Source organism: Heteronotia binoei, chromosome 5 (genome assembly GCF_032191835.1).
Source record: "Heteronotia binoei isolate CCM8104 ecotype False Entrance Well chromosome 5, APGP_CSIRO_Hbin_v1, whole genome shotgun sequence".
Lineage (NCBI taxonomy): Eukaryota > Metazoa > Chordata > Lepidosauria > Squamata > Gekkonidae > Heteronotia > Heteronotia binoei.
The window spans coordinates 97,451,338-97,469,673 of NC_083227.1; the positions used below are offsets into that span (position 1 = coordinate 97,451,338).

General features: G+C 40.6%; 1 protein-coding gene across 1 annotated transcript in view; it reads right to left on the minus strand.

The window, feature by feature from the left end:
- Positions 1-17,618, minus strand: part of ATG7 (autophagy related 7) — a 151,712-nt gene extending 134,094 nt beyond the window's left edge. The window contains exons 1-7 of the mRNA XM_060239876.1: positions 17,235-17,618; positions 15,162-15,216; positions 9,676-9,793; positions 7,525-7,602; positions 5,019-5,135; positions 1,986-2,135; positions 1,282-1,370 (exon numbers count right to left, since the gene is read on the minus strand). Coding sequence (XP_060095859.1) covers positions 1,282-1,370; positions 1,986-2,135; positions 5,019-5,135; positions 7,525-7,602; positions 9,676-9,793; positions 15,162-15,216; positions 17,235-17,409 — 782 coding nt within the window. The 5' untranslated portion in view covers positions 17,410-17,618. The remainder of the gene's footprint in view (positions 1-1,281; positions 1,371-1,985; positions 2,136-5,018; positions 5,136-7,524; positions 7,603-9,675; positions 9,794-15,161; positions 15,217-17,234) is intronic.
- Positions 17,619-18,336: the final 718 nt, after the last annotated feature.

Genomic DNA, 18,336 nt, shown 5'->3' on the forward strand with positions numbered 1-18,336 from the left:
GAGATGAACCCAGTCAATCACAGTCTATTTCCACACAATACAATGTAAACACATAATATAGAATTTCACACAATACAATTTATACAGATTATAAAGAATCCTGTCATTGTAAATGGACTGTAACTTAATTTAAGAAAACTGTTTATGAGGTGATGAATAAATAAGGTGCTTACTGCTTGTTAAACAGATGTAAACACCACAGTAAAATGCAGGTAGGATTACATATGAGATAGAAGGGTGTATCTTTAAATAGTAAGGAAAGCTTGTTGGAGATGTATTTAAATATGTTAAGGTTTCTCCAGTAACCTGAGAATCAGAGCTAACTGAAACTGATAGACAGACGACACGCTGACAGAAACTGTATGAAGAGTGGGTGTTGGTCTGCATGTAGAAACTTCCAAAGCAGCGGGTAAGCTTTCTATGGAGTTATGGAGTGTTGCAGAAGCAGGACTTTTTATGAGCAGGAACACACAGGAACACAGTTCCGGCTAGGTTGGTGTGGCCTAATGAGTTCCTGTTGGGCCCTGTGTGAAACAATGGTGACATCAGGGGTGTGTGGCATAATATGCAAATGAGTTCCTGCTGGGCTTTTTCTACAAAAACCCCCCAGTGCAGAAGTAAGAAGTGTGGGTAAAATATATTAATGGGAAACTGAATGTATTAATGTTTGCTAGTTCCAGATAAATGAAGAGGTTTTTAAAGGTGAGACTTCATGATGAAGGCTATAAAAACGTATTTACAGTCTGGAAAAAGTACATCAATTTGCTGACTTTCCAGGCTGCAGCTGAACCAACTGGGAATATAAAGGACATTTATATTTTCCCACAGAATGGGCTTGAGAGAGTGGAAAGTGTGATTTATGGTGCTGCATGCCCTGGAACTGTGCATATTGTGAACTAATCTGTACAAATTGTATTGTGTGGAAACTGACTGTGATCAATAAAAAATACAATGTTACAGTAAACTGATATAAGCAACATTAAGTGTAATACTGGGAGTGCATATTTATAGACGGGCATTGTTGACAAATGGATGTTGGTGTTTTCTATACAGCTTAAAGTATTAGCAGCTAACTATGCATTCCATAGTTAGTGGGGGGAGCGCAGCTCAAGAAAGAAGTTCCAGCTTATATGAAAAAAATAAAGAACATCATCATAATTTTGCACATTTACTCAGAAGGAAGTTTCACCAGGCTCAATGGATCTCAATTCCTAATAAATGTACCTACAGATGAAGCATTTAAGGAAGTCCCAATGACTTGCACATTTAAAAAATAAATACCATTGCCATGTTGCCAGGACCAGTAAATTTCTTAGCGGCCATCCTGGATACTGGGCAAAGTTACAAGGGTCATAAACAGCAAGTGTCACCTGAAAAGAAATCACTCACATTAACACAATGTAATAAGAAAGTTAGCATTTATTATATTTATTGTAAACTTATTCCACACTAATGTCTACATTGTTTAAACAAGCAGGAGAAACATACTTAGAAGTATACAATTGCTATATCATAACATATACGGAGCCCTGGAGCTTACAGATTAATGAATTTACCAATTTGCAAAATTCCAAAAAAACGGCACTATTAGTTCTACAAACCCGTTCTTGGACTGAAGGATCACTTTGTAGGAAAGAGCTAAAACCTACTGTGTGATGCAGCAAGATGGGAGACCTTCCCCAAGCTGTGATAAAGATATAGCTACAACTATTCTAGACAAAGTCATAATGTGTTAGCTTGACTCATTTGTTAGTTAAAACAATTCGTTTTTTAACAGGGAAACACAGATTGTAATCTGAATCCCAAATATACCTTGATCTCTTTTTAAAGGTCTCTTTTCAGATAGCCAACTAGCCTGAATTCTGTAATTTATTTTCCAAGGTCTGCACATAACATAAGCCAGCACAAATAAATGGAATCAAATGCATGAAGTATTATTCCAACAAATATCAGCCACAGAATCTTATATTAGTACCACTGCTTACTTTTTGTTTTGCATCAGGGAAGAAATCATCCCAGTTTTTAAGCAAGGACACAAGAACTGAATCATCATGGTACTTGACTAAAAAATAAGACAAGGCTGTATGACCTTCTTTCTGGCAAAGTTCATCATATGCATGTTGAAGAGACTGAATCTGAAAAAAACACAGATCAATTTATAGTAGCTTAAAAAACCTGAAATTTTGTTTACTTAATACTAAGTCCTTAGTCATTTTAACAGTAGTTGCATGAAAATTCTAGAGAGCTAAAATGAAAACACTGCAATTGTCTATATACATTATTAACATCATAAATCACTATATGGTTTTGTATAATAGGTTTGCTTTTACGACTAGTTTAAAATACGACTGAAGTTTCAACTCTACTTTTAAAGGGGGAAAAGCATTAATTTTTCTGTCCCACTGATTCAGAAAGAATGTTATTTTACAACTGGGGTTTGTCAGGTCCAACTCAAGAAATATCTGGGGACTTTGGGGGTGAGGCCAGGAGCAAGGTTCACAAACATGACTGAACTCCGTACAGAGTTCTGGCCATCACATTTAAAGGGACTGAGTGCCTTTTAAATGATTTCCCTTCATTGGAAATAATGGAGGATAGGGGCACCTTCTTTGGAGGCTCATAGAATTTGACCACCTGGTCCAATCTTTTTGAAACTTGGGGAGGGGGTTGAGGAGAGGTACCAGATGCTATGCTGAAAATTTGGTGCCTGTACCTCAAAACACAGCCCCCTAGAGCCACAGAACAATTCTCCATTATACTTTATGGGATTGGTCTCCATAGGGTATAATGGAGTTCCCAGTGGACATTTCTCCCCTCCCACTTTCTGATAACCCTGAAGCGGGGGGGGGGGAGGCCTCAAAACCAGGAGATCCCCTGCCCCCAACTGGGGATTGGTAACCCTATTTTAAAACATAACACACCATTTTGCTTATTTTACAAAATGAAACTGGGCTGGGCTGATATGCATACAAGGCAGGAATCTAGTTTCCTGAATGTAACTCATTCACCACATTGGTATTCATAGAACTTAATTGGAAGATCATGTTGAAAGTTCCCTGATCCTGGCCATATTTATGCAGAAATGAATCCCATTGATTTCAACAGAATAATACTTTTAAGGGGAGTCTGAAAAATATGGTACAGTGTTGAAGGATGGCTAAGATTTAGAATCCAATAAAGTTCTCTGCACAAAATTTACAGGTCAAAATTTTGTGACTTCCAAGCTCAGTCTCCAGAAAGACTCCAACTACACTGAACTAGCTGGATTGTGCTCAATAAGGACATACTTCTAAAAATTAAAACATAATTAGTTCTTAGAAATTTTTCAGAATTGTGTTGCTTTTAGAAGAAGAACGTAACAAATGGGAAAACAAGTTTCCTGATTCCACATATAACTATGTAGTTATTATTGTAATTGATTTCAAATTACATGAAAGCTTGTCCAATTTAAACATTTCAAATCAATGCTGTTCCCAAATAGTATGATTAGTTTCCCAATATTATTTCTGGGACTTCTAGCCTGGGGTGACTCATCTTGGTAGACATCAAAGAACAAATAATGGATACCTCAAAAAACCTGTGCATGCACACACACAAAAGCCAAGAAGAGGCATACAAGCTTTGTGCAATTTGTGCAAGTTCCACAGGCAAATTGGGAAGGACTGAATTCCAATACTTGGGGGATTGTCTGGAATCAGAGATACTAGAAGGTGGAAAGTCTACATCTCAGCTATACTCCTTCAAATCTTTCTCATCAAACATGATGATATACTCAAGGGAAAAATATGCACATAATAAGCTACTGTGCTAAAGAAATGGTTAGGCTTCATCCTTGGGGGAGGAGCAAGGAGACTTGCGCAGGAGGGGCACTTCAAGTACCTGCACTTTATTAGCTGACCAACAGGATTAAAATTCAGCTTCAAATTATCAAACATATTATATGTACTTTGAGTGTTTCAAAACGATGCAGAGCACAAACTTGCTCTGGAATTCAAATTGAACTAGTTGCCTTATGGAAGCTCCACCACCAAAACAATGAAGAAAGCTGACAGGAAGAAAGCTGGTTCATTTGAAATGTGGGTTGTAATTTGTCAAGATTGTCTTTATTTGGATTTGCTATCATGGTGATAATCCTATCTTCCACAGAAAGAAAATACTTAGAAACCTTCTGTGTATTTAGTACCCACTAAAAATGAACTATCCAAAATGTCATTACCCTTGTGATTTTATTATACTGATTCACACAGTTGCTATGGGACAAGGCAGAACTTTCTAAAGGTCAAAATAAAACATTTACAAAGAGGTTTAAGCTTAGCTGAAACAAGTACTCCAATCCAATGATACATAGGACTCCCATGAGTGCAACTCTATACTTCTTCAAATGCCAGGAACAACTACACATAGCTAGAATACACATATACAGCTGCCCATCAGCCACCCACCAACTGGATGGGAAAGTGAGGAGATGCTCTTGTGCATTTGAGAGTCTTCTACATGCATAAATACTCTAATATTGAAATAGGTTTGCTGGATTGAAGCATTTCTAAATATCAGGGACCAACTGAATTCAGATTGGATACTCCCTGGGGACAGGAACCAGTACTTTTATCTGTTTTAGATGTATTTAATGGTTTAAATGGTTTTAATGGTTTTATGAATGTTTAATGGTTTTATGAATGTTTATTTAATGGTTTAAATGGTTTTAATGGTTTTATGAATGGTTATCCGTTTTAGATGTATTTAAATGGTTTTAATGGTTTAAATGGTTTAATGGTTTCAGATGTATTTAAATGGTTTATGAATATGTGTGTTTGATGTGTTGGTATGTTTGTGGAAGAGCACCTCATTTCGTTGCTCTCTTTTTGTTGAGAACAATGACAATAAATTCATCTATCTATCTATCTATCTATCTATCTATCTTTTACTTAAGATTTTGTTACACAAATAAGAAATTCTTTCATTTTATAACTAACGACAATGATATGCACAAGCAAAATGTTACCTTGGTATTTATGTACCTGAATTGGAGAGAACCTTTTAGCAAGGCACACTGGCTGCTGAACCAAAGGGATGCCTTCCGGGAGACAAAGTGCAGGGAAACAGAACCAGTAATAGAAACGATATCTCTTTAAATCCTAGGGGAGGAAATTGTGTATGTGTTAGAAAAATTATTTTACAATGCAAGAAGAGAATATGTTCAAAATGTAGAACTACTAGATGCACCATGACACTTATTGACACAATTGGACTTTGCCATACACATCCTACTACTGACATATTTACATATATGAATCAAGATAGGATGGAAAGGGCAGTAGCTGGGATGCACACTGAAAAAGAAGGGGGAAATCCCAAACTTAAGAAGCAACAAAGTCAGGTACCCAAAGACAGCTGGTTCAACAAAGTTGTATTAGGGTCAGGCAGATATCACAGTCAAGAATCGGTCCAATAATCATACACTTACAATCAGTCCAGCCAGGCAAAGGTACAGATACCCAGTCCAACAGAATAGTCAAGTCACAGTCCACAATCATCAATTCCCTTATCAGTCCATCAGTATGCCACGCTCTATCCGTCTTTTCCTACTCCACACTGAACAGACATTAGGCTACTGTATTTGTATTCCCCTTAACCAATCCCATTTCTCATTGGTTAATGACATTCACATGCTAACACTTAAACACCTGTATGCAAGGGTTACACAATCCTTTGGCAGTTCCAATATGCCTTAAAGATATAGGATACTGACACAAACATCATATGGTATGTTTCAAATTTTCTCTCTACAACAATGAAGCCAATAAGGACCTGAGCCATGATCCAAAGCTACTTTACTCAGTAGTCTTCAGCTTTTCAGGTGATTGTTGCTGATTGATTAAGAGAGGCTGTGTTCCCCACCCTCTTTGCATTGTTAAGCTGCGCCTTGCCAGAGGCTGAGCACATTTCAGAGAGTTCTAAAATAGAGCAGAGAATAACTGATATAAGGGTAAGCAGCTGGGGAAGTTGCTGAGAATTTCTGAGTTTGTGTGATTGCTGAAAATTCTGAGTTTGTGGTTGCTGGGGAACAGCTGTTTGTTTGGTTGAGTGGGCTGAAGGTGATTGTTGCTGATTGACTAGGAGTGGCTGTGTTCCCCACCCTCTTTGCATTATTAAGCTGCACCTTGCCAGAGGCTGAGCACATTTCAGAGAGCTCTGAGAGAAAGCAGAGAAGAAGTGCTACAAGGGTGAAGTTTGGCTTTCTAAGCAGCTGGGGAAGTTGCTGAGAATTTCTGAGTTTGTGTGATTGCTGAAAATTCTGAGTTTGTGGTTGCTGGGGAACTGCTGTTTGTTTGATTTGAGTGGGCTGAAGGTGATTGTTGCTGATTGATTAGGAGTGGCTGTGTTCCCCACCCTCTCTGCATTATTAAGCTGCACCTTGCCAGAGGCTCTTCCCTGCCTTTTCCCAGGATACTGAAGCCCTCCAGTCTTGGGAAGAAAAGGCTAAACACCCCACCAACAAGTACCATCCATTCTGAAATCATCGTCAGAACATCTCAGGAAGGGCAGGATGGAGTTAGTATATTAGAAATGAGTAGTGGAAGAGAAAAACAGTATTGCCTTTTGAGAACAGAGTATACCACTTTGAGGACATTATGATCAAAGAGGATTATGCCCATATTTAGTTATAAGTAAGACAACCCTGAATGTACAATGATACCCTTTAAAATTCTGAATATACACACACATATTATTGCACATCACTGTAATTTGTATACAAATGTAAGATGACTCCCCCTCCTCTTTTTATGACACACCTGAGAAAAAACCTAGTCTTGCATTTGAGTAAAGACTAATTCAATAAATTAACAGGAGACATTCAAGAGAAAATGTCCATGTATCTATCCCTTATGGTAGAATAAACTTGCACATAGATAAGATGACAAATGCATTAGAAGTTTTAACTCCATAGCTTTTTTTCCTTGATGCATATAGACATTTGTGCACATCAGAATTTTCCTGAAAGTACTCCCCAAGGAGGGAAGAATACTGCACACATACACTAGCACTGTTTTCTGTGTTGAAAGATTCTGTGCAAAATTCCCAAGCTGATTTTAGAATTTTTGAACTTTAAATCAGTTTGGGATACCTCCTAGGCTTGATTCAAAGAAAAATTAGAGCACACATAAACCTCACTGAAGTGCAGTTCCTAATTTTATCCAAAGAACTTCCACGTTAGTTTTTGTCCTCTAAACCTTTAGAGTTCTAGATAAGTTACAACAGATATAAAATGTCTGAAAATTATTTTAGTATGCAAAAATGGTATTAAAACTAGTCTGCAGAACAGTCATTTACAGGATGATGTTGAGGGAAGTAACTTACTACACAATACAGAAGATTCCAAAGCCCAAATGAGTTTTGAGCCTAATCCTGTAAGATTCATGATCCATTAGCTGACTATCAAGATTACAAAGATTATAACAACAAATTTTAAATACAAGCATGAAACAGTTAGAATTGTTTATTTTTTAAATATAATATACTCACTGCAAAAGTCAGTAGCAGAAATTTGTTTAGCAAGGCAGGATTTTCAACAGCCTCACCTGATTTTATTGAATCCCATATCTAATAGTGAGAAACAGAAATCAATGTCAGATACTATCATCTTATCTCTGGGTTCCCAAAACATTAAAATAACTACATTAGGAAAATTCCAGTATCCTTCAGTACCTGCCTGTATCACTCATATCACGCAGCTTACTGTCCTAGAATGGATCCTATAAAAATGGGGAGTGGGTATAATAAGGGAATACCCATAACCAAGCAGAACATAACAGGTTTGCATGTAAGATGTTGTTAAATCCCTGTACATAAGCACAGGAAGTTGCTTTATGCCAACTCAGACCATTGATCAGTCAAGGTCAATATTGTCTAGCCTAACTGGCAGCAGTTCTCTGGGGTTTTCTACAGGGATCTTTCACATCACCTATTAGTACCTTATCCTTAAAAAAATGGAGATGTTGGGGATTTAACCTAAGATCTTCTTGCATGCAAACCAATTTCTACCACTAAGCCATTGCTCCTTTCTTAAGTACCCAATTAAAAGACCTCAAAAAGTATAACAGACTTTTCCTACCTGCTGCCAATCAGAGTAGACAGTAGATGGACCTATGGCTTTGAATAAGGCAGCCTTATATATTTTGCTAATGACAAGCACCCTTCTAAGCCCACTGACTGCAGACTAGGGGTGGACATAAACCGGCTCACAAAACAAAATTCATGACATATTTTGGCTGGTTTGTGGCTTGCAAAGTGAAGTTTGTGACAGGTCAACGATCACGAACTTTCCATGAACTCTCTAGATATTCATGGAGGTTTGTGTCAATTAATGAACAGATACGTAGCCAGACAGACTGTCTCCGCTCAGTCTAAATGTTTATAAAACTTCAAGGCAACAGGGGGCAGAACTTGGAGGGCATCTGAGGGTGGTCCCCTGCAACTCTGATATCTCTAGCTTGCACAAGAGCCTTCATTTTCTCAGAAAGCACTTTCTTAGCGGCACATTCTTAGCGAGGCTATAACTCGGACCCCATACATCCAAACCTCCCCAAACTTAGAGAATAGATAGTGGAGAGTAAGCTGAAGACCCCCTGTGAGTTTGGCACGGGATCCATTCTACTGAGTCATGAACCTCATAAACCAAGCCAGTTTGTTTAGCTGCCAAAAGTTTACAACAGTTCATGGTTCGCGAACCAGGCAAACCACAAATCATGAACCAAATTGCATTTCCCTAGTTTGTGCCCATCCCTATTGCAGACTTAGAAGGGTTTAACTCTGCTTAAGTCTATACTGTTTGTGTATCTAAACTGACCTTAGTTTCAAAAATGTAGAAAATTATCAATCTGGGCTACATCAAACAAATCCTGAATTGTTCCTATGAGCCCAGTATACATACAAAGCCTGCACTGCGTGTTCGAAATACATGTGGTATGTTAAAATACTGGTTTCAATTATCTCATAAGTTAACATAAAAGGCATGTCTACAGTAGAAAGTTAACATAAAAGGCACATCTACAGTAGAAACTACAGTTTTTAATCATTAAGGCTTCATTCCCAAATTTCTTTCAATGGTACATGCATCAATATTGCTTCTGAGAACATCGACGGTTAAAACCAGTTAAAGCAATGGACACTATGCCAATATCAATTTTATTAACAGAAAACTTAAATACAAGATTTTTCTTATTTTTAAAAGGCATGAAGGTGCTATAGGTCTTCTCACATGAAGACAAGACTAAATCATTACAAATATACTTATTAGCATGGAACATACAATCTTTGACTTGAGGCAACAAACTAAGAAAGAAGGCCAAAAAACCCAAAACCAAACTATCCACTTCATGCTACTCATTATACCATGCTTGTTTTTTTATAAATGGTCCATCCAAAGCAAAATCATAGGACAGTAAAATGATATTAGGGGATTAAAATTATATATAGCAACATAATGTGTTTGAAGTCAGACATTCTATATGCTCATCACTTGAAGTAAACCTGAAAAAACAAAATCACTTTCCAAAAAAGAACCACATAGCAGGGACAGTCAGTCTCTTTACTGCCATAGTCTCAAACTATTTTTCAAAACCATTTGAAATTCTTAACTCTGGGAAATTCTGGAGTGTGGCACTGTTAGCTCACCTCATTTGCTGCTTGCTCAAGAAGAAACTTCTTATCACATGATTTGAATGCCTCCAAGGTATTGGTATTATACAGTGTTCCAACTGCAGGGCAGCAATGTGCTGGGGTTGGGGCATTCCTGGGGAACAGAAAATACTCTTGGAACTACAGGACAATATTTGTCACCATTTTATCAATGTTACTGATAAACTGGTGCTTTTGGTGCTCTAGACACATACACAACAAAGCTGAAAATAGGTTATGAAATACTAGAATTTGACTCAGTTCTGAAAATTGTGTTTTACTTTGCATAATTCCATTTTAAAAGTAGTTCGTTTCCACTCATCTAGAAATTCCTTTCACAAACCTGGATTGCAGAAGGCAAAGGACTGGCTGTAAAATTATGGTTGGTGGGGAAGGGGCAGGAAAGAGAATAAGGCCTATGTTAAAAAAAAAGGAAAGAGAATAAGGCCATACTCTCCAGGTGCTTTTTGCCTACAACTCCCATCAGCCCCAGCCATTGGCCATGCTGGCTGGAGCTGATGGGAGTTGTAGGCAAAAAACATCTGGAGAGCTACCGTTGGCCACCCCTGCCCTAAACAAAAGCAGAGCCAACTATTTTTCTTTGTCTTGTCAAAATACCATACAGAGAGGAATAGACCCACAGCTCCCTTTTTAATCCCCGCAAAGGTATCAAATAATAAAAACAACATGCCAAACAAAAAAACAAACGTTAATGTGCTCAGAAAATCCAAGAACTTCAATAGCACTATAACCCTATTTTCACTACAGTATGATGTTTATCACTCATTGTCTCCCTATGCTCTTTTCCTGTGAACCATACAGAACTCTTTCTTGTAGTTTCCTTTTCTTATCACCCTTCCTCAGGGCTTTTTTTTTGCGCAGGAATGCACAGGAACACAGTTCTGGCTAGCTCGGCATCAGGGATGTGGCCTAACATGCAAATGAATTCATGCTAGGCTTTTTCTACAAAAAACCCTCTGTGTGAGATTATAGTGATGTCAGGGGGTGTGGCCTAATATGCAAATGAGTCCCTCCTGGGCATTTTCTACCAAAAAAAGCCCTGCCCTTCCTCAACTCTTTGTATTAGCCATTCTCCTCAGATCTTCTGTTCCCCAAGTAGCACAATCCTGTACCATGCCTTCAAGCTGCTGGGTGATCTTGCGCAGTTACACACTCTCAACCTAACAAAATAATGGAAAGGATACAAATTGTACCATACTCTCTGTCTCTCTCTCTCTCTCGGCTTGGCTTCGCGAACGAAGATTTAAGAAGGGTGCAATAGTCCACGTTTGCTGCAGGCTCGCTGGTGGCTGACAAGACCAATGTGGGACAGGCAGGTCCGGCCACACAATGGAAGAGCTAACAATGTTAACTACTGCAGGTCCCCCACTGGTGAGTAAAGGAGGGCATAAATGAAATACATAAAATAAATGTTAAAAGCTCTCTGACCTGGGACCTCTTTCCACTTAAATTTTACAGACCCAGGCCTGTCTTTCTAGGTCTTGAAGATCTTCAACCTCTCTGTTTCACTAGACAACGTGATTTTTAAATTCTCTCATAAGAACTTATAAACTTCAGTTCCTGAACGATGAGGCAATACTATAAGGGTAAACTATGTAGACTGAGTAGAATTTTTTAATTTTTGTATCTTGAGCTCCAAAGACTTGTTACAAACTTACAATTTTTAAAACAAAGTTAGAGTCCAGTAGCACCTTTAAGACCAGCAAAGTTTAATTCAAGGTGTGAAAGTTCAAACATACATTCCAAGTGTCAGCCAATTTACTCCAGCCAATTTACAGCCAATTCCAAGTATCAGCCAAGTGTCAGCCAAGATCTCAGGGGTGGCCAAATTTCCTTACCATAAGAGCCACATAGAATGAACGTCAGATGTCTAAGAGCTGCAAAATATGAGCATCAGATGTTTGAAAGCCACTTGACAGAAAGCAAATAGATGGGAAGGGAGGGAAGAAGAGGTGGAAAATCAATGCAATTGTTTTAAAGCAGATGCCGTATGGTGGTATTCCTGTACAAAGTTGTAAACTTTATACCAGTGATTCATAGATGACCAATTTCATCACTGAAACATATCAGAGTCACTCAGTGGTTAAAGTGTCAGGCTATATCTAGGAATTCAAAGTTTGAATTCCTGCTCTGCCATGGAAGCTTGCTGGCTTAGGGCAAGTCATGCATTCTCATTTGAGCCTACCTCACAGAATTGTTGTGAGGATAAAATGGAGGAGAGGAGAAGCTGCTTTGGGTCCCCATTGGGGATAAATGTGGGGTACAAATGAAGAAAATTAAATTAATCTCATGGCAAAAATCTTTTCTCATCAATATTAAAGGTGTAGCCACAGTGATAATCATCCAAGTCTAACTTCAGTATTTAATATCTATCACTTTGTCTGTCTCTAACCCTATAAGAAGACTTGCAACCTGCATTACATCTGTATGCCTGGCACAAACAAACTTGAGCAAACTCAAGACTTGCATATGTTGTGGTGATATGTCTACATACAAAGTAGCATAATGAAGAAGAGATTGGATTTATACCCCACTCTTCGCTAGCCAAAGGAATCTCAGAGTGGCTGACAAATCTCCTTTTCCTTTCCCTCCCCTCAACAGACACCCTGTGAGGTAGGTGGGGCTGAGGGAGCTCTCCCAGAACTGCTCTTTAGCAGAACAGCCTTGAGAGAACTTGTGGCTGACCCAAGATCGCATCAGCAGGCTTTTGCTATGTTGATAGCAGGGTTGGTACATGAACATTTTAACTCCCAAATTGAATCATAGAATCACAGAGTTAGAAAGGACATCTAGGGTCATCCAGTCCAACCCCCTGCACAATGCAGGAAACTCACAAACACCTCCCCCTAAATTCACAGGATCTTCATTGCTATCAGATGGCCATCTAACCTCTGTTTAAAAACCTCCAAGGAAGGAGAGTCCACCACCTCCATGAGAAAGCCTGTTCCACTGAAAAATCACTCTAACGGTCAGGAAGTTCTTCCTAATGCTGAGCCGGAAACTCTTTTGATTTAATTTCAACCCATTGGTTCTGGTCCTACCTTCCAGGGCCACAGAAAACAATTCCACACCATCCTCTATATCAGGGGTGGCCAAAGGTAGCTCTCCAGATGTTTTTTGCCTACAACGCCCATCAGCCCCAGCCAGCATGGCCAATGGCTGGGGCTGATGGGAGTTGTAGGCAAAAAACATCTGGAGAGCTACCATTGGCCACCCCTGCTCTATATGACAGCCCTTCAAGTCCTTGAAGATGGTGATCATATCACCTCTCAGCCACCTCCTCTCCAGGCTAAACATCCCCAGCTCCTTCAACCTTTCTTCATAGGACTTGGTCTCCAGATGCCTCACCATTTTCGTCACCCTCCTCTAGACCCATTCCAGCTTGTCTATATCCTTCTTAAAATGTGGTGCCCAAAACTGAACACAATACTTCAGATGAAGTCTTACCAGAGTAGAGTAAAGCAATACCATCACATCACGTGATCTGGACACTATACGCCTGTTGATACAGCCCAAAATGCATTTGCCTTTTTAGCCACCGCATCACACTGTTGACTCATGTTCAGCGTATGATCCACTAAGACCCCTAGATCCTTTTCGCACATACTACTGCTAAGACAAGTATCCCCCATTCTATAACCATACATTGGATTTTTCCTACCTAAATGCAGAACTTTACATTTATCCCTGTTAAAATTCATTTTATTGGTTGTAGCCCAGTTTTCCAGCCTGTCAAGGTCATCCTGTATCCTGTTTCTGTCTTCTTCTGTGTTTGTAACATCTCCCAATTTAGTATCATCTGCAAATTTAATAAGAATTCCCTCTATTCCTTCATCCAAATCATTGATAAAGATGTTGAACAAAACAGGTCCCAGGACAGATCCCTGAGGCACTCCACTTGTCACTCCTCTCCAAGAGGATGAGGAACCATTCACAAGCACTCTTTGGGTGCGATCTGCCAACCAGTTTCAGATCCACCTAACGGTAACAGGATCCAAACCGCATTTTACCAACTTGTCAACAAGGATAGTATGTGGAACCTTATCAAAAGCCTTACTGAAACCAAGATAAATGATGTCTACAGCATTCCCCTGATCCAGCAAGGTAGTCACGTTCTCAAAAAAAGAGATCATGTTAGTCTGACTTGACTTGTTCTTGAGAAAACCATACTGGCTCTTAGTAATCACATCCATCCTTTCTAAATTTTCCAGGACCGACTGTTTGATGATTTGCTCTAAAACTTTTCCAGGTATAGACGTCAAGCTGACGGGTCAGTAGTTACCTGGATCGTCTTTTTCCCCCTTCTTGAAGATGGGGACAACATTTGCCCGCCTCCAATCTTCTGGCACCTCTCCTGTTCTCCAAGAATTTTCAAAAGTAATAGCCAGAGGCTCAGAAATTACATCTGCAAGCTCTTTTAGAATGCTTGGATGCAATTCATCTGGCCCTGAGGACTTAGTTTCATTTAAAGAAACTAGGTGTTTATGTACTACCCCTACACTGATCCTAGGTTGGAACTTCATACCCTCCTTATATGTTCTGTTTTTGCCATGTTGAGCACCGTTCCCCTCAGAAGAGAAGACTGAGGAAAAGTAGAAATTGAGCAGTTCCGGCCTCTCTTCATTACCTGTTACAATTTCACTTTCTTGCTCTCACAATGGGCCTACCATGTCCTAGCTCTTTTTCTTACTCTGAACGTAAGAAAAGAACCCTTTTTTGTTGTTTTTAGCATCTTTGGCCAGCCTAAGCTCATACTGAGCTTTAGCTTTCCTAACTTTTTCTCTACAAGCACTGGTGATTTGTTTATAGTTATCCTTGGTTATAACGCCCTCCTTCCAATTCCTAAAGGAGTCTTTTTTATTTCTCAAGTCTTTAGAGAGCTGTTTATGGAGCCACTTCGGCTTCTTTAGGTGTTTTCCATTTTTTCTTCTCATAGGAATCGTCTGTGATTGTGCTTTCAGTATTTTGCTTTTAAGAAACTCCCACCCCCTCCTGAACCCCCTTCCTCCTAAGTTATTTCTGACCATGGGATTTTATCCAGCATAGTTTATCAAAGCATAGTTTATCAAAGTTTGCCTTTCTGATATCCAACCTATAGTCTGACTACATATAGCTTTTCCCTTCCCTAAGACTGTAAATTCCAAAATCACATGGTCACTACTGCCCAGGGTGCCCACTATTTCCACTTCTTCAATCAATTCTTCCTTGTTGGTGAGAATCAAATCCAAGATAGCAGATCCCCTTGTTTCCTTCTTCACTTTCTGGAAAAGGAAGTTGTTAGCAAGACAAGCCAGGAATCTATTTGACTTTTCATTTTTAGCTAGAAACTGCTAGAAGCCTCTTAATGCTATAAAGAACTCTACATATTTTTATATGACAACATCAAGATATAGTGGATACACACACATGTATGGCAAGTCTAACTCTTTCACAAGTTTGACAAGAACTGAAAAGTTACTTACACATCAAAAGCACTAAATTCCAGTGTTAAACGAGCTGGCATACCAGCAGGGTCTCCTGGAAAAAAACAAAAGGGTCTTTAGAACAGTGGTAGCTCTGTGACTAAAGGAACATTTTCCCATTTAGAAGCATCACTGACCCTGATAACACCTTACTATCAGCCCTCTACATTTCTTTAAATTTCTGACTACCCAGCACTGACTCTAGAATGAAACATATGTCGGTGCTAAGTGCCATCAAGGTGCTTCCTTGAATTAAAGGAAAAAGTAGTCCCCTGTGCAAGCACCAAGCCATTACCAACCCATAGGGTAATGTCACATCATGACATTTTCTTAACAAACTTTTTATGGGGTGGTTTGCCATTGCCTTCCCCAATCATCTACACTTTACCCCCAGCAAGCCTGATACTCATTTTACTGACCTCAGAAGGATGGAAGGCTGAATCAACCTTGAGACAGTTATCTGGACCCAGCTTCCGCCGGGATTGAACTCAGGTCGTGAGCAGAGCTTGGACTGCAGTTTATCACTCTGCACCATGGGGCTCAGTTTTTCCTTGAATTAATGACCTCCAAAACATCCTATCCTTCTCAAACTGAGGACCATGATTTCCTTTACTAGTTAAGCAATTACAGAATTTACCAACCAGAGTGACACATACAATGTTTTCCAGTTTTGCCTTTTCTTTCATTGCAACAAAAGCCTGAAGCTGATGGAGCGGAGCTATCTATCTGCTAATGGACGGCCGGCCTGGCTGCATCCCAGGGAATTTGGAGCTGGCATTGCAGGCCATGGCAACTTGGCTGAGACTGAGTGGGACGAAGACAGAGGTCCTTTGCGTGGGTCGGGGTGCTCTGGGGAAATACCTCTCCCGGTTTTTGACGGGGTGCCGCTGAAAGCGGCGCACCAGGCCAGGAGCTTGGGAGTTCTACTGGAGCCTTCATTATCAATGAGGGCCCAGATAGCAGCCACTGCCAAGTCAGCATTCTTTCCTCTAAAGCAGGCAAGGCAGTTGGCCCCCTTCCTAGAGCATCGGGACCTAGCAACAGTGATTCATGCAACGGTCACCTCGAGATTGATTACTGTAATGCCCTCTACATGGGGCTGCCTCTGTGCTGAACCTGGAGGCTGCAGCTGGTGCAGAACGTGGCGGCTAGGCTGCTACTGGGGCTCCCAAAGTGGGAGCACATACAGCCAGGGCTGTGCGGACTGCACTGGTTGCCAGTTACATACCAGATTCATTACAAAGTGCTGGCTATTACCTTTAAAGTCTATATGGCCGAGGACCTGCCTACCTGAGGGACCGTCTTTCCCCATATGAACCCCAGAGAGCACTGAGGTCAGCAGGGAAGAACCAACTGACCATCCCCGGGCCGAAGGAGGCAAAACTGCAGAGTACTCGTATGCTGGCCTTCTCTATCGTAGCTCCACACCTATGGAACCAGCTCCCGAAAGAAGTGCGGGCCCTGCGGAACCTTGAACAGTTCCACAGGGCCTGCAAGACCATCCTTTCTGGGATGGCCTTTGCCGATTAAATGACAGACAGACTCACCTAAGTGATTTTCGCCATCATGCTTATTGGAAATAACACCAGAATGTTAATTTTAAATTTTAAATTAGACTGTTTTAAAGCTAAATATTGATTTTAAATACTTATTGTATAACCTATTGTATTTGATGTTGTTAGCCGCCCTGAGCCTGCATTGGCGGGGAGGGCGGGATATAAATAAAATGTTGATTGAAAAATGTTTATTGATTGAGTTTGCACTGACAAAATCCACACAGCACCCTAAATTGCCGGCTAATGCTTACCCAGAAGTAAGACTTTCGAGATCAGACTGAGTTAGTTGCACACCTGTGTATGATTACCCAGCGAATTCAGTGCGCCTTACTATCAATTCAGGCTACACTCAGAATTCAAAAGCAAGCACACGCTGCAAACAAACTCAAACTACTTTCAGGATTATGTAAACCGCCCCTTACTCTACAGCGATTCAAAACTCTTCGCTATGCACGCAGATACTAGAATTTCTACGAGAATAAAATCCTGGAAAGCAACAAGCTTACTCAGTACTTACCATTATAGTAGTACCCTTTGATCGTTTTTGGAGTCTCATCTAACTTGTACTCATTGAGCTTCTTCTGAGTCAGCTCATGCCAAAAACCTGCATCTAAGGCACTACTGAAAGGAACAAACTGCAGCTTGGGAAGCTCAGCCGCCGGCGGGCTCTGTCTTCCTGCACCCTGAGCCATTATTTGCTTAAGTCACTGGAAATCAGCGCGCGATGCTGCCAACCAGTTAAAAGTATGCCCTCAGTTTAAAGCTTTCGTGAAAAGTCTAGCCCGTAGTAACATGCACCCACGATATCCCAAAGACAACTTCCCTCTTTGCTTCATTTCCCAACTGACTTGTAATACCGGAAACAGCCTAAGAGAGCCGCCATGTTCGTCGTACCTTTTGCGCATGATCCTGACATGCGCAGAGCTCTACAGCGCTCTGTAAACAACAGAGATAGGGAAATATAAATTGGCTTGCAGCCATCAAGTCCAGAGATTGGATCTACACGTACACCAGAACGGGTTGCGTTGCTTCCAAACTGCAGATAGACCCTACGTTTAAAACTCCATCTAAGAGACAACTAATACAACATGGGCCTCTTTCCCAGATGTGCTAACTTTCTAATTGCACGAAGTTTGGCGAATGCAGTACTGGAACAGCGCATCGCCTCCTTGCTGCTCGAGATCGTGCACTCTCTTCTCCCACCTCAGGCATTCTTAGCTTAGCTCTTCCCTCTGCAGTCCTTTTCAGCCGGCATGCCGGCACGGCGGAGGTATTTTTGAAAGGCGCGCGGGGTGGGGGGGAGAGGGATGCCATCGGATCGTTTTATTGTTTTTTCTAGCTTTGGGCTTTCCATCTTTTCAGGCCACCGCCAATGCGTCTTTCTTCTCCCAAAGCTTTGTTGTTCGGAATTCGCCAGGTACCGGGCGACCGCAGCAAACCCAGCAGAAGCAACGCAGCAGCACAGGCCCGCTGCCATCGCCGCCGCCAATTCTGTCGCGGGCGAGCTTTCAGAAAAGTGTAGTGAGCTCATCCGGACAGCTTCAGGTGACAGGCAGAAGAGCACTGGGTGGAGAGGATGGCTGTTGAAGCTGATGCCGGGATTCCTGTTTTGAAGAACC